At 58.8% G+C, this 15,264-nt stretch overlaps 3 protein-coding genes across 13 annotated transcripts; all 3 read right to left on the minus strand.

Moving 5' to 3' along the window:
• Positions 1-671: 671 nt before the first annotated feature.
• Positions 672-1,954, minus strand: LAGE3 (L antigen family member 3). Its single transcript, XM_043570239.1, has 3 exons — positions 1,698-1,954; positions 1,256-1,384; positions 672-1,010 (listed from the first exon to the last, which is right to left on the minus strand). The coding sequence occupies exons 1-3, from the start codon at positions 1,913-1,915 to the stop codon at positions 896-898; spliced, it is 462 nt and encodes a 153-aa protein (XP_043426174.1). The 5' UTR covers positions 1,916-1,954; the 3' UTR covers positions 672-895.
• A 5,394-nt stretch (positions 1,955-7,348) lies between these two features.
• UBL4A (ubiquitin like 4A) lies at positions 7,349-10,033 on the minus strand. Its single transcript, XM_043571272.1, has 4 exons — positions 9,888-10,033; positions 9,588-9,693; positions 9,180-9,394; positions 7,349-9,061 (listed from the first exon to the last, which is right to left on the minus strand). Exons 1-4 carry the CDS (start codon positions 9,933-9,935, stop codon positions 8,951-8,953), a joined length of 480 nt encoding a protein of 159 aa, XP_043427207.1. The 5' UTR covers positions 9,936-10,033; the 3' UTR covers positions 7,349-8,950.
• A 598-nt stretch (positions 10,034-10,631) lies between these two features.
• On the minus strand, positions 10,632-14,376 carry SLC10A3 (solute carrier family 10 member 3). Of its 11 annotated transcripts, XM_043571275.1 has the most exons (5): positions 14,030-14,376; positions 13,638-13,671; positions 13,361-13,516; positions 13,014-13,092; positions 10,632-12,435 (listed from the first exon to the last, which is right to left on the minus strand). In XM_043571275.1, the coding sequence occupies exons 3-5, from the start codon at positions 13,477-13,479 to the stop codon at positions 10,864-10,866; spliced, it is 1,770 nt and encodes a 589-aa protein (XP_043427210.1). In that variant the 5' UTR covers positions 13,480-13,516; positions 13,638-13,671; positions 14,030-14,376; the 3' UTR covers positions 10,632-10,863. The 11 variants fall into 11 exon arrangements, with proteins under 11 accessions (XP_043427210.1, XP_043427209.1, XP_043427212.1 ...); XM_043571274.1 differs by having other exon boundaries at positions 13,638-14,376; XM_043571277.1 differs by having other exon boundaries at positions 10,632-11,853; positions 11,941-12,435; positions 13,361-14,376.
• Positions 14,377-15,264: the final 888 nt, after the last annotated feature.

Genomic DNA, 15,264 nt, shown 5'->3' on the forward strand with positions numbered 1-15,264 from the left:
AAATATTTACCCACTAATTGTACCTCTTTTAACCTAGTGGAAGGAAGCAATCATTTGTGCAAGATCATATGCAAGAGTTCCACTGACTCATTACCTAAAATAGGGCAAAAAGGTGAAAGCAATTTAAACGTTCAGTAGTTACATTAGAATATTATAATGCATCTTTTCTTTTTATAAAAAAAAGTGTCTATTAATTTTTGAGAGACAGAAACTGAGCAGGGGAGGGGCAGAGGGAAGAGGGAGACATAGAATCCAAAGCAGGCTCCAGACCCTCAGCTGTCAGTACAGAGCCTGACACGGGGCTGGAACTCACCAACTCCGAGATCACGACCTGAGCCAAAGTCAGACGCTGAACCGACTGAGCCTGCCAGGTGCCCTTAATGCATCTTTCCTGCACTCGTTCAATATTTTTGAAGAGTTTGGATAAAAAGTTCACATTAGATGAAAGCCATCAGGAGTAATGCGAAACGTGCAAACGATGGGCATATTCCCACATGTTGAGAGTCCTTGATACCGAAGGACAGGACGCACGTGGGTTCTGCCAGTTCCCAAACTGCCTTCTACCACCTTCCGCGACTTGCACGTCGACATCCCAGGAGCCGCCCCGCCCCCCCGCCTGAGGACAAAGGGAAGACTATCCGGGGGTGCCACAACTGAGAAGGAACCGGGAATAGCAAAGCTCAGTTTTATTTTCTGCAGTAGCAAACATTTAAATGGCAAACAAAACAAGGGGACCATGAGTGCCCAAGGGCTCGGGCCCTCATTGCCCTCAGAAGACCAGGCAGGCGCCCAACCTCAGGTGGCAGCTAGCGCAGGAATCACTGCCCTAGGAAGGACGGACCGCCCAGACGGGGGACACGAGGCTAGACCTTAGCCCCCTTTCGCCAGCGCAGGCTTAGCGGGAAACAGGGGGCCCGAAGCGCTGCATGGTCCGAATCACCAGGGAAAGCTGGTCAAGAAAGTTGATGATGGAAATTCGGAGGAGGCGAGAGTTTTCAGCTCTCCAGCGGCTGAGAGAGGAGAAAAGGCAATCAAGTTGGAGGTGGTGGCTCCTCCCCTTCCTCGCTCCGCCCCCCCCCCAAGTACCCATCCTCGCACCCTTCTCCCCCCAAGAGCACCCCCCTCCGCAGGTGCAGGTGTTAGAGCTTGCGGGCCCCTCCCCGCACCTAGTGCTCACGGCTCCAGCAGAGCATCCCCCCCATGGAGACGACCCGCCACCTGCAGCCACCCCGACCCCGGCCCTTCCAGAACTTACATGGCCAGGACGCTGTCAGTTACGGTGAGCTGCTTCTCCACGATGCCTCCGTGCGGTTCACGATCTGGGGCCAAGGACGCACAGGCGATCTCCGCCTCCAAGTGGGACGGGAAAGGCACGCCGAGGGCGCTGGGTGCAGATTCGGTTAAGGTACCACCCCTATTCACTTAGGGCCTGAGCCCCCTTCTCAGGCCACCCTGACGAGGCCACCCACTCCCGGCCCTAATCGCTCGCGGCCACCCCATTCCCTGGCCCAGGTCCTCCCACCGCCGCCAGGAACCCGTTTCCCCCCTGCTCTCCTTCCTTCCTCCTCCCCCACCTCTCTCCAGCCACCCCGGGACCACCCTGCTTTCAGATCTTTGCCCCACGCCCCGCAGGTTACCGCGGCTCCTCTCCCTTTCCGCCCCCTGCCCATGCCCCGCTGTCCCCTCGGCTAGGATACAATATGTGTATTCGGGTTTCCGGCCTTCCGGTCGTGGAGAGGGCATCTCCGCCTGGCCCCGGGGCGTGCTGTGGTCGCGGGACACGCGGAGCTGCGCCGGCGACCGCGGCCTCCGTGCCTGCGCTGCAAAGGCCGCCACAGCCGCCCTGGCCCTGGCCCTCCAGGCTGTTGTCGGCGCCGCCCGCTGGGCCGCCTGCGTCTGCGTCTGCCGCCTGCATGGTCGCCGCGCTCCGCCTCAGACCCCGCCCTTCGAGCACAGGCCCGGCCGCTCGCCCAGTCGGCTGGCGGCTGAGGCGCTGCAGCTCCTTCCCGAAGCTCCGCCCCGCGCGCCGACCCCGCCCTCCCCGCGCACGCGCAAACGGGCCGTCGGGAGGCTGCCGGGCGCGTGGCCGGTTCCCGCCAAAGCGACGCTGTCCCAGGCTCTCTCGGACCCTGGCTGCGGAAGCCCCGCCTATCACAGCTCGACGCCACCCCCAGGCGCCTGCGCCAACGGGCTCCTAGGGTTCCTAGTGAGGCCGCCAGGCTTGCGGCCGGTGCCCGCCCAGCCGGCCTTTCCGCCCTTGGGCCCTGGGAGACCCCCTGGCTTAGCTAGACTATGAGCGCTTCCTCATAAAGCCCACGCAAGTCACCCCGGCCTCCCGGGAGCGCCGAGGCCAACATTTCCCCACCCTCACCTCCCGGCCGTTCCCTTGGGCGCCTGACTGGTTCCCGCCCAGCCAGCTCTGCTAGGAGCCCCTAGAGACTACCCCCCCCACCCTTGTCCTCCTAGCCAATGAGGGCTCCCTCCTAAGGCTCCGCCCCCAAGCGTCCAAAGCAACCGGGCTCCCAGGAGCGCCTGCGCAAACGGACCCCCTGTGCTCCTCCTGGGCCCGGGACTGCTTCCCGCGCGCCTTGCCCCACAGCCGGCTCTGCCCCCGCGCCCCCTGCCCTGCAGCCAGCTCAGCCCTGGGCTCCCGGAAACCCCGCCGTTGGCAGCCTAGCCAGCAGCTGCTCCCTCACCAATCGTCGCCACGCGCTGTGACGTGTGAACCCACTGCACCCACGCAAACCAGTCCTACCTCAGCTCCACCCCCTCCCCACACCCCTAGCCCCTCCCCAGACTAAGTGGGAGGCCGCCAGACTCCACGGCCTGTTGTCCAGAGGGCCCTGCCTCTTCCTTGGGCTCAGTGTCCCCAGCACGTGGGGCTCCACGACCTCGCAGCGGTTCGTGGAGGGAGATGGGCCACAGCCCAGACGGACACGGCCCCGCACCCCGTCCCCTTCCCCGGTACAGGTGGACACACCAAAGCGGCCTTTGGAGGGGGCGACTGAGCACAGGTGCGGATCAGATCGGCGGTCTGGGAAGGTCACGAAGGGGCTCCCGTCGGGGGGCAAGCCTGCCAGTAGGAGGCAAGGAGGGAAGGGATGGCGACTGGAGCTAAAGTAGTTAGTGGCCACGGAGAACAGGGATGCGGTCGCATAGGAAAAAACCACAGTGCAAAAGGGAAATCACTAAAATCCCAACCTAGGCAGCTACTGTATATGTGCACGGAAATCCTGCCACGGTAGCCTGAAGTGTAAACACCTCGTATCTCTGTGTGGTGGGATTGAGGGTGGTCCCCACTTCTTTTTTGTGTATTTCTCCCCCAAAAGGTTCACAATGACTTTACCTGACCTTTAGTGTTTTTAATTTTTTAATTTATTTTGTAAGTGATCTCTGTGCCCCACATGAAGCTCGAACTCACGACCCCCCTCCCACACACACCCAAGCCAAAAGGCGCATGCTCTACCCAATGAACCAGGCAGCCAGACACCCCTACGATCAAAAAGAGTTAAAAAATTTTTTTTAAACATTTATTTATTTTTGAGAGACAGAGACAGAGCATGAGTGGGTGAGGCGCAGAGAGAGAGAGGGAGACCCAGAATCCATAGCAGGCTCCAGGCTCCGAGCTGTCAGCACAGACCCCGACGCAGGGCTCAAACTCATGGCCCACAAGATCATGACCTGAGCTGATGTCAGATGGTTAACCAACTGAGCCACCCAGGCACCTGTCTTAATTTTTAATATAAATCACATAACATCACTTACCTATTTAAAATTCTAAAATGATCTCCCATTGCCCTTGGAATCATATCCAAACTCCTTTTTTTTTTTTTTTAATTTTTTTTGTTCAACGTTTATTTTTTGGGACAGAGAGAGACAGAACATGAATGGGGGAGGGGCAGAGAGAGAGGGAGACACAGAACCGGAAACAGGCTCCAGGCTCTGAGCCATCAGCCCAGAGCCTGACGCGGGGCTCGAACTCACAGACCGCGAGATCGTGACCTGGCTGAAGTCGGACGCTTAACCGACTGCGCCACCCAGGCACCCCCAAACCCCTTGATGTAGTTGATAAAACTGTGTCACCTGGCTTCCCGCTCATCCATCGTGTACCGTCACCTGTCTGCTGCCTCATTCTCTGCAGCCTGGGGGGCCCTTTGCTCCTGACCAAGGGTGGCCTGCCCTACCACTTTGAATTTATTCTTCTATTTGGAAGACTCCACAAACTTTCCCATAGCTGGCTCCTCCTTGTCTTCAAGATCTTGGCTCCAGTGTCACCTTTGAAAGGCCTGCTGGGTCACCAGTCTAACATCCTACCCCCAGGCACGATTCATCACATTTGCCCATTTTAGTCTGCTGCATAGAATTTTTCATAATCTGAAATGATAATCTGGTTTTGTTTTCTTCTATATTGGTCATATATCATCTCTGGTACCTTTTTGTTGTTCAGTGCAGTTTCTTCAGTAGGTGGTTTGTTGCTTGTTGAATGAGAGTATTAAGTACAAGAGTCATGGCTGTGTGGACCCTGCAATCTCTCATATAGGCAGTTACTTCACAGATATGTAACAGTGTATGCACAAAGTGACTCCTTATAACATAAGTGGTCATAGGAAACTATGGGGCACAAGGTAGGAGTCCATCAGCAGGAAGCTAGTGAAATCAACTATGGTGCATTCATACAATCACCCCAGACAGCAGTTAAAAAAAAAAAAAAAAAAAGAATCCATAATGAAAAATGAAATGATTTCCGGGATATATTGTGTAAAAAAAAAAAAAAAAAAGAATGCAAAGGACACACACTCTGTCTCTGTCTCTGTCTCTCTGTCTCTCACAGACACACATGTTTATTAGAAAAAAAAAACAGGAAGGAGAAACCTGAAACTAATGAAAATAGTCCCCTGTAGGGGTCAAAATGGGCATGGGATTTCTTGGATTGTACCATTTTGTACAGTTTTGACTTTGAACCACATAAATAGCTCACATGTTCGAAAGTACATTTGAAAGAGCTAAAAACAACCGAAATGCAAAAGTTGAATACAAACAAAAGCAAATGAAAACAAACACATGAGCCTATCTACACATCCAAATGATAATAAAACCACCCAGAGAAAATTCAGGTGATTTTAACTCCGCTTTCTGCTTGTATATCCCTTCAGGGCATTATATTCTAAGGACACAAGAATTGACCTTACTCTTAGTATTTTTGCCGTCAGCAATGGTAGTCATGAGGTTGCAGTGAGGCCATTTGGGGTGTCCTTTAAGGTAGACTGCCCAGTGCAGCAAATGAGTAAATATATCGCTGTTGTCAGCAACCAGAGTTCTCTCTGTGGAATGACGAACGGTGAGAAAGGACTGTGATGCTGGATTGCAGTATGAGCTTAAACATACATATTTCCTTGTTTTGTCCAGTGAAAGGGTTTAGAAGTGATGACCCTCCAGTAGCAATGAACACACCCTACACCTAAGCCTTGCTTTCTCCATGTCATTCTCCACTAAAAGGAACCAGAGCTTCCTGGAGTGATGGGTGATTCCAGAGCTGGGGCAGGAAAAAAATACATGATGAGCCTGGAGCGCTTCGTAGTGCCAAAAAGTAAGGAAGTGCTTGAAATACAAAGGGAGGAGGCATGTCAGAGGGACACAGGGGCCCACCAGAAAGAACCACGGCTAGAACAGTTTGATCATTCGAAAGGATATTAGACTTTTAGGCGAGGAGTATGACTGGGAAGGTGCTGGAGTGTTGGCAGTGTTCTGTGGTTTGATCCAGAGGGGATGGATACATGGGTGTTATTTACTTTAAAAATCCATTGAGCATTACACTGATGAGTAATGCACGTGACCGCATGCACGCTATAGCCCAATAAAAGTTACCCCCCAAAACATAACTTTTGGATTCTAAGTTGTTGGATAAAAAAGCCCAATGCGTCCACCACGGTAATCAAGAAAAGAGAGCCAGAGAAAGAAAAGCTCTTTCATGAGAAATGCTGCTAATCACTGTAGAACGCGAGCCCTGGCAAACCACAAGTTTGAAGCCGTCGGTACAATTCGTTCAGGCAAGGGTCGGCATCGTGTGGTAAAACCATTAGAGATTGCTGGCGAACAACACAGGCACATGGGCCCAAGGTGTTTATTACCGCAGACTCCTGGTGCTTTAGGACAGGGAAACGCACCTTTGTGAGGGAGAGGTGTGGCAGCCACAACCTTGACCATGTGACCAGAATGAGCCTCCCCGGTGACGGCTCAGCCCCACCCGGGACTCCTGAAGCTGCTGGGGGAGGGGAAGGGCAGAGCAACTGGTCATAGCAGTTGAGCTGAATCTAACGCGGAAGGAATGAGGCAAATCCAGACTCTGGGACATTCTACAAGACAACTGCCCTGGGCTCTTCCAAAACTATTATTGCTTGACTGCCTACGGAGAACGGAGAGTTTTGAGAGGCGAAGGCGGCCTCCTGCGTCCTGTTAAAAGTCTGCCTGAGTGCTGTCGGCATCGACTGAGGCAGGCTGTGGCCTGCAGCATCCTCCCAGCCCTGCAGCACCCGCCCCCTCCCGTCTTCCCTCCCTTGCCTGCCCATCACCGCCCACTTCTGCAGACAAGCTTCCAGAATGCGGGATCCCCTGTCACTGGCACCACCCTCTCTCCTCGCCAGCCTGCAGCTAGCTGCTTCTTGCTTCCCAACATCACCAGCAACCATCTTGTTACTAATGCCTCTTGGCAGTATTGGACAACCCCTCCTCCTTTCTGGAATGGTATTGGCCCGTCATCCTGAGCTTTCCCTGTGGCTCAGTGTCGGGATGTTCCTTGGCCTTTTCTGCATCTCCTGTTGGTGGAATGCTTCGAGGCCCAGCCCTCTCTCCTCTTTGCCGGCTACACTCTCTGGGAAGCCCCCTCATCTGTCCTCAGAGACTCTAGGACATCCTGTCCACACCTAACGCCTGAACGTCACTATAGGAGGCCGCACAGGGCTTGGGGTCCCAGTCAGCTCTTCCATCAGGCTCCCACCATGCATCCTGAACACCTCGTTCCTGCCTCCGTGTCCATCCTGATCTCCCAGCCGAGTTCCCAACCCCCGTGTCCAACTCTCCACTTGCCCGCTCCTAATCACCAGAGGGTTCTTGTGGCTCCTGAGACAGGAGGCGCTGGCACAAGGGACTCAGCGACCATCTCTAGGGTCTGGCTGAAACGCGCATCTGTGTCGCACCCCTGCAGTAGGCAGTTGCTGCCCCAGGCCGCCATCCAGCCCTGGCTTTGGTTGAGAATCCCCTGCTCCCTCCCACAGCTCGTGGGTACCCAGGGGGCTGCCCTCCCACCACCCACCGCACCCCCGGCCAAAATCATCAGAACGGGACGTGCTTCTGACCAATGAAAGATAGCATTTATTGGCTGGGGGCGTCAGAGAAGGAAGCTACGCCGCAGGCTGAGGCGGTGCTCCCGGCTGGGTGCGAACTAGAGATTTGGCAGAAACCGCAGCCGCCATCTTCAGACCCTGAGGCAGCAGCCTGGGGTGGAGAGCCAGAGGGGAGGCGGGAAGACACTAGGCGTTTGGAGAAATTGTTCATCTGCTGCCAATATCCCGGGGACTTCTCAGATCTGTAAAATGTTTCCTTTATCGTTTAGACCAATTTCTTTCATGGTTAAACCAATCGTTGGAAACCGAAAGCAGCCTGGCTAATATTGTTCCTTTCGGATACAAGTCAGTTTCACGTTCACCTTTAATGGGATTCAAAATTTCAACAAACGTTTCCTGACTGAAAATAAGACGGGAGCATTGGTAAGTCACACGAGCTGCTATACTCCCAGCTCTCAGGCAGAGCCAGGGACTTGTCTGCTCTTCAAAGCCTGGGGACCCAGCGTTCACCCCATGAGGACCAGGCAGGAGAGTGGCTTCCTTCTAGCCTCACCGACCTGGGTGTCCTCCTCCAAGGAGCTGGTGACTAGATGACCTCTAGTGCCCGCACATCAGGCAAGGTGGGAGGCTCGGTGCCACCAGCCCACGCTTCTGCCCCCTTCCCAGAGCCCTGAGGTTTCCCTTCAGGAAGTGAGGGGTGTGCAAAGTGAAAGCCCCTGTACGTGCGGCAGGGGAAGGGGTCCACTTCCACACCGTGGGTGAGTGCAGGGTGTGGGGGCCTGTCCAAGGCTGAGTGACCTCGAGTCAGTCACCTGTCATCCCTAAGAGGTGAGAAATGCCCATGTCCAGGCGGAGACAAGCAGAGGGAGTAGCGAAGGGCTGTGACACGAAGGGCCGGGCCGTCGCATTTCTGGGCCACGCTTGGCCGTTGCTCCGTTTGGGGCCTGCTTACAGAGCGTGGGGTGGACGGAGTGGTGCAGGCCCCTCACCCCAGGACTGGGTAAGAATGAAGGAAATGGAGGTTTTGAGAGTGGCCCTCACTGGGCAGAGTTAACACCTAGGGACCCATGGGCACAGGGACTCGTCTGAGGTCATACCACACAGGTCCGTGACTCCCCAGCCCGCTTTTCCTTGTCGAGCGCCCACTGGCTGTGGCAGCGGAAGAGCAGCCCGGGGCTGGCTGTCACTTGACCTCCTGCCAATGCCGCACCTGTCAGAGGTCAGGTGACAGGATTGGGCAGCAGGCGCCAGCAGCTTCACTTCTCAGGCCTCAAGGAGTCGCTAGAGGATTTGTTCTCAGCGGGCTAAACAAGATTTGCCAAAGGCCGTCCGTCGGAACCCTTCCGAACGGTCCCTGTTTTTCCTGGGCACTCGGAGGCATTTTTAGAATCCGGCTGGACTCAGACGCTGGCTCCCTCACTTCGCTGCTGGGAGCCTCGTTGTCTTACCTTTTGTGTGAGGCGTGGGAGCAAACCCAGGCAAGAACCAGGCGTGGACACCCAGGTACTGCCAGGTATTACTATTATTATGAGCCAGATTGCGACGGGAGAACACGTTTAATGCTACATGCAGCTTGTAGCCTGGCTGGGCTCCTCCCCGCACCGGGAATCTTATTTGGAGAACCCCTTCTCCATGGCTTCAGTTACTTCGGGGTGCAGAAAGCGGCTAGCCAAGCGTTCGATGTCATCCAGCGTCAGGCGGTTCAGGGACCTCTCGTAATCCTGAGGAGAGAAGGCCAGAAGGATTCGGGGGTGCCAATGGGGGGGGGGTACACTAAGACAGAGTCAGGGGACGGGAGCAGCCGGGCCGGGAGCGGATATCCTGGGCTACCGTTCTCACCCTCTGTAGTTGATCCAGGACTCTGCTGGCATCTGCCGCGCTGAAGTGGCGGGCCAAGACTTTGGAGATCAGCTGCCAGGCCGGTGGGGGTGGCGGCGGGGCCTCGGCCAGTCTCCGGGCAGCGCTTTCTTCCAGTAACACCTTCTCCAGAGGTTTGACCACTAGGTTGAGCTTGGAATTGGGCCCAACGCTGTAATCGGAGAGTCTTTTCCCATCTGCCAAAGAGAGATTGATGGAATCGTTACGCGCAGCGCAGCTCTGCGGCATCTGAGGAGGGAGGATTCAGTCACCTCCCCGAAGGTAGAGTGGCCAGCACTCCAGCCATCACACTGCTCTTCGGGCTCGGCCTAGGCACCCCGTCCCCTGAATTCCTGCGGGGCTCCCTGGGCGTCTCCTCTTGCCGGGTACCTGCCAGGGCCTTGCCCTTGAACAGCAGCCGCTGCTGGCGCACCGGGACGTTCAGCTTCTCGGAGACCAGATGTTTCAGCGTGGACACCGGCTCGTCCTCCGACACCTGGCCGGGCCGAGGGCAGGAGGCAGGAGTTGAGGCCGCGGCCCCCGCAGACGGCGGCTCTCCCGGCCGCCCCCTCCCCCCCTCTCCCCCCCTCTCCCCCCTCCCCCCAGCCCGTCCCCGCCCTCGGCCCGACCCCGCGCCCAGGGGGTGGTGAGTGCCCGAGCCGGCAGGCCGGCGGGGGCCCGCGACGCTACCTGCAGGCTGCACTCACGGCCCTGGAGCGCTTTCACCGTCAGCTGCATGGCGGCCGCGGCGGCGTCCACTGCGGCCGGCGCGCGCCCCACCGCCCCCCGCTGCGCGCCGCCGCCCCGGGCGCGCGCCGGAACCGCCCGCCGCTGCCGGAAGCAGCGCGAGGGGCGCGCCCCGGCCCCGCCCCCCGCCCCGCCCCGCGCGCCGGGGCCCGGCCCCCGCCCCCGGCGCCGGAGGAGTCACCTTGGCGTCCCGCCTGGCGAACGCCCGGGCCGACGGATTCGCCTGCCACGGGAGGGAGGAGGAGCGAGTGGGGCCGGATCGGCTTCGTCGGGGAGCTGGGGTTTGGGAGGGGGGGGCCGCCCCCGGCCGACTGACAGGCGAGTCGGCGCGAACCCCGACTCTCCCTCTCGGGAGTCCACGTAGTGGCCCGGCCCTGCCAAGCTTGCCCCACTGCTCGCGGGGCCTTCTGCCTCCTCTTTTCTAGTCTGGCCGCAGAAAACTGAGCTTGGGAGCTGGCTGCGGAGCCCGGCCTCTGCCCTCATTCTCCCACGCTCCTTCTAGAACGGCAGGGCCCACCTCTCCCAGAGAGGGGATGCGTGGGGAGGGAGAGTTGAGACAGAAAGTCTGTGCACGGGTCACCACTGCCACCCACGCCAGTCCTCCACCCTGGCCCACATCTACCCAGCCGCACCGTTCCTACCCCACTCCCCAGGCCCCAAAGGTCAAAGACTGGGAGGCACCCGAGCTTGCTTCTCTCTTTTATTGAAATATATTTTCTGAGCAGTGCCCACCTACCTAACTCAGCGTGGCCTCTTTGGCACTGAAAGCTGGAGAATAAAAAACCGGTAAAAAAAATAAGCCTGGATTGTTTTCTGAGTGCATAGTGCATGAGAGCCAAAGGCCTTTGGTACAGGAGAGCTGTGGGGGCGGTGGCTGGAGGCCGCAGGCGACGCGTGGTGGAAGCTGGACCCAGGGGCCTCAGGGGACTGGGCACAGGCTGCTATAGATGAGGTGGCCAACAACCAAGGCCAGCATCTCCGAGGTGCCGCTCAGCGCTACAATGAAGGGGGCCTGGGAGGCGTAGTCGGCTTGAAGGCGACGGAGGGACAGCTGCAGCATGGCCAAGGCCAGCAGGCTGTTCTGGACCCCTACCTCAATGCTGACCGTCCGCCGCTGTGCCGCCGGCAGCTTCAGGCACGTGGCCAGGCAGTAGCCCACCAGGAGGCCGACCAGGGGCACCGTGAGGCCCACCAGCACGATAGGGAGCCTGACACCCGCCAGGATGAAGACCCCCATGCGGTAGGCCAGGAAGAGGCCACCCAGGAGCAGCACGAAGCTGAAAGGCTTAATGACGTGCAGCAGCAGCTGGGAGAACTTGGGGAGCTTGGACCTGATCACCACGCCGGCTGCTATGGGGATGGCGATGAACAGCAGGGTCCCCAGGATCTTGGAGATGGGCACGTGGAGCGTTTCATGGATGCTGAGCAGGCGGCTGTAGACGGCGGAGGACAACGGCAGGAAACCGGTGGCAGCCACCGTTGAGATGAACGTCATGGAGATGGCCAGGGTGACGTCCCCTCCGAGGAGGAGGCTGAAGAGGTAGCTCCCCCCGCCACCGGGTGACGAGCAGGTGATGATGAGGCCTAGAGCCAGGGCCTTGGGCAGCACGAAGACCTTGGCCATCAGGAAAGCATAGAAGGGCATGACCAAAAACTGGCCCAGGAGGCCCAGCAGCATGGGCTGGGGGCTCTGCAGGAGCCCTTTCAGAACCTCGAGTTCCACTTTGCACCCAAATGAACACTTGTTGACAAAGATCAGAGGCAGGAGCAAGTAGAGAATCGGGTTCTCTGAGAAGTGGACCAGGTCAGCGCCGAGGGTGGCGGGAGCATCTTCGGCAGGTGAGACCTTGATGCAGAAATCTCTCCGTTCCTCAATTAGCATGGGCGGGGCCTCATGGGGGTCCAGGAGCTGAATGAGGAGCGGGGCTAGCCCAGGCAGGCCCGAGTGGATGCTCACCACAAAGCCGCCCCCACCGCCCCAGGTGATGGCACTCACATTCTTGATGGTCAGCACCTCCGTGTCGAGGGAGGTGACCCTCAGCATGGGGCCAGGCCCTGTCCTGTTGCCCTGGCCCGGGTACTGGCTCGAGATCACAATGATGCCCTCGCTCTCCTCTGGGAACTCAAACTCCATCACAGAGCCGTCCCCAATGCTCAAGTATCGGCCCCCTGTCAGGGGCACCCTGTGGCCCAGAGCTGTGCTGAGGTTGGCACTGGCTGTTCCCCTGGCCCCCAAAGGCAGGCTGGCCAGAAGCAAGGAAGCCCTGAGCATGCCTAGGGGGCCTCGGCAACCGCCACCCCCTCCCAGGCGAGGCCACCACTGGGAGCTGCTTCTGCCCCTCCTGAACACCATGGCTCTTCGCTGAGGACAGTGTGGCCAGGCCCTCTGTGGCTTAGGAGAACAGCCCCGCTGGTGCCGTTGGGCCATCCGGAGAAGGGTCCATGGGCCAGGCCTGGCCCTGTGCTGTGCTCCTTGATGGCAGAGCTCTTCCTGAGGACAGACGGGACACAGAAAGGTGGCTGGTCAGGGTGACCAGCTGTGAGGCCGGGAGCGAGGGGATCGGTGAGCCTGCCAGCTGGGACACGCAGCAGAGCCCCTAGACCCAAACCCTGGGACAAGAAGGCAATGGCTAGTGTTGACCCTTAAGTGCCATTTGCCTGTCCCCTCCTCCAGCGTACCTGCGCCGAGTTTCCCATCCCTTGCCCACGGGGGCCACCTACACATAGGAGTTCCTGTTCAGCCTGCTGATCTCCCTGGGCTTTTCCAGTACAGTGAACATGCAGAAATGTCCTGATACCAAGGGACTTGGGAGAGCCACCCTGCAGTCCCATCACCACTAGCCTGTTCCCCGCGGGCTTTGAGCTATAGAGGGGCCATAGCTATACCACAACCAGGATGAAATCTCTGAAAGGCTGCGTGGGGATGCCAAGGAGACAAGTCTGGTGAGAGCAAAGGGTGTCTGTCACCTGCCAGGCAGAAAGCAGCTGGCAAAGGGGCGTGTGCGGTGGGGCCTTGGGGGCTGATGTCTACCATGGATGTGGAGTTATGAATGGTGCTGCAGTGGCTACCTGGCCTACCCTACGTGCGGACGGTGGTGAGATGGGGGTCCTGGGATGGGGGGCAGGTCCTCTCTCTCCAGGGAGCCTGCTGGAAGGGGAAGCAGGAGGGGGTCAAATAGGACCACGTGCTTGCTAGGTGCTTTTCTTCCTCCTGTCAGAGCTCCAACTCATCTGTCCCCAGAATCTGAGCTGCTAGAAGCAATGTGTCACATCTGAGAGGCTCTGCTCAGGGTCCAGAGCCCAGAACCTCCAGTGGGACCTAGTGTTTCCAGTGGGGGAAGGTGCCTCGGGATGGAAAGAGGTTTGCTTGCTTCCTCTTCTCAATTTGGGCTGTCACCAGCCTGTAGTCACATCACCTGCTGGAACTGGGGCAACCAGGATGGGGCCACAGTGGTTTATCATCACTACTGTCGTTTTCCTCTCGGTGCCTGATTGCAGTGTCCCAGTCCTGGAAGAGGCTCTGGCCTCTCGACATCCTATCAGTCTTTGGCCCTGTCCCCCGTCATCTGAGCCTGGGGAGCAGGGGAGGTAGGGTGAATGGGCAGGTTAAGCAAAAACTCATCCCTGGAGAGGTCCCCTCTTACCCGCTGCATGCCATGGCCTCTGCTGCTTTGGAGTTTGGGGGTCACTTACCCTGGAGGCCTTGGTCCAGCTTTGCATCCCACCGCTGAAGAGGGAGGCAGGAAAACCAGAGGGAGTATGAGAAGCAAAGTGGAGGGGAGTCACAGGGAAAAGATGACAGCACCCAGGACTGAAGCCACCGGGGTGGTGTGATGGTTCCTCCCTCCAGGAGGGAGGAGGCTAAGGGCCATCCACCCTGTCCTTCCAGTACTGCTGGCGGCTTTGAGTCACTGCAAGAGAGGTCTGGCCCAGATCCCACACCATTTCTGCTTGAGGGGCTGGAAGACTTTGAGCAGATGCACCCCAAGGCAGGGGAGGGAACCCTGGGCCGGCCGCTTTTTCCACACAGGCCGTGAGTTCGGTGTTTGGGCAGTTGGCATTGCCGACCCGGGGCTCCTCCCTACCTGGGACTCCGGAAGTTGCCGGGTTGGGCACAGAGCTCGAGCGCGAACCGAGGAGGGAGGGGCGCGCCGCCGCCGGGCTCTCGCTGTCGTCCTGCAGTCGGCAGGCGGGTGACCCGTCCGGGCGGTCCCGGGATCGCGCTACGGGCCCTCACGTCACTCCCAGGCCCTGCGGCCGCGCCCGTCGGGCCCGGCCGCCCGAGCGGGCGAGCACGGACCCGGGCCGGGGCCAGAGGCTGCGTTCCGCCCTCCCTTTCCGGCCCAGAGCGCTCACCCGCCGCCGCGGCCCGGGAGTTTGGCGCCGGCGCCAGCGCCTGCCGGCCCGGCGGACGCCTGCGAGCTGGGCCCGCCGGGGCCCTGCCCCGCCCCGCCCCGCCCCGCCCCACCCCACCCCACCCCACCCCACCCCGCCCACAGGGGCCCCGGCCCCGCCCCGCCGAGGCCCCGCCCCTCCCTGCAGCGGCCGGCTCACCTCTAGCGAACGGGGCCGGTTCCGACCGGATGTGACGTACCGGGAGCGACGAGTCGGCGCGGGCTCGAGGCCCCGGATGCCTTCCGGGTCGTGGTTGGTCCACGCCGTGGGGCTGAGTCTTCTGCGCTTGTTGCCGGGACGACCCGCTCCGGGTTAGGGGCCCTGGTCGGGCCCAAACGCTCTGCGACCCCTGGGGGCAGTGGGACACGGGCTTAGCCCTAGCAGGGCCGGATCGCCAGCGGGCCGCCGGTGGTGGCGGGAGCCCAGGGTCAGGCGCCGCCTATTCCCATCTTCCTTCGTTCGGCCGTGGACCCAGTGTCTAGTTCCACACTGTGGGACATCAGGGGGCTTGTCCGCTTTTCAAAACTTTTTGGCGCCAGCAGCAGGGTCTGAAGGCCTCACGGACAAGGAATAGACAATCAGATGGCATAAGTTGGGCAAAATGGGGAGACAATAAGCAAGTGCTGAGTCTAAGGAAACTTGCATGTTCCGAAAGGCTGCTGGAAGAACTTGTCACGGCTGTGATGGAAGCTGGTGGCCCCCAGAGTTACAGGTACTTGCCCACGGCAGGTGCACAAGACACATCGTTGAGAACGTAACCAAAACAAAACGGCATTTGTATTTTAATTTTTATTTATTTTTATTTATTTTTAACGTTTATTTATTTTTGAGACAGAGAGAGACAGAGCATGGACGAGGGAGGGTCAGACAGAGGGAGACACAGAATCCGAAACAGGCTCCAGGCTCTGAGCTGTCAGCACAGAGC

Source organism: Prionailurus bengalensis, chromosome X (assembly GCF_016509475.1).
Source record: "Prionailurus bengalensis isolate Pbe53 chromosome X, Fcat_Pben_1.1_paternal_pri, whole genome shotgun sequence".
NCBI classification, from domain to species: Eukaryota; Metazoa; Chordata; class Mammalia; order Carnivora; family Felidae; genus Prionailurus; species Prionailurus bengalensis.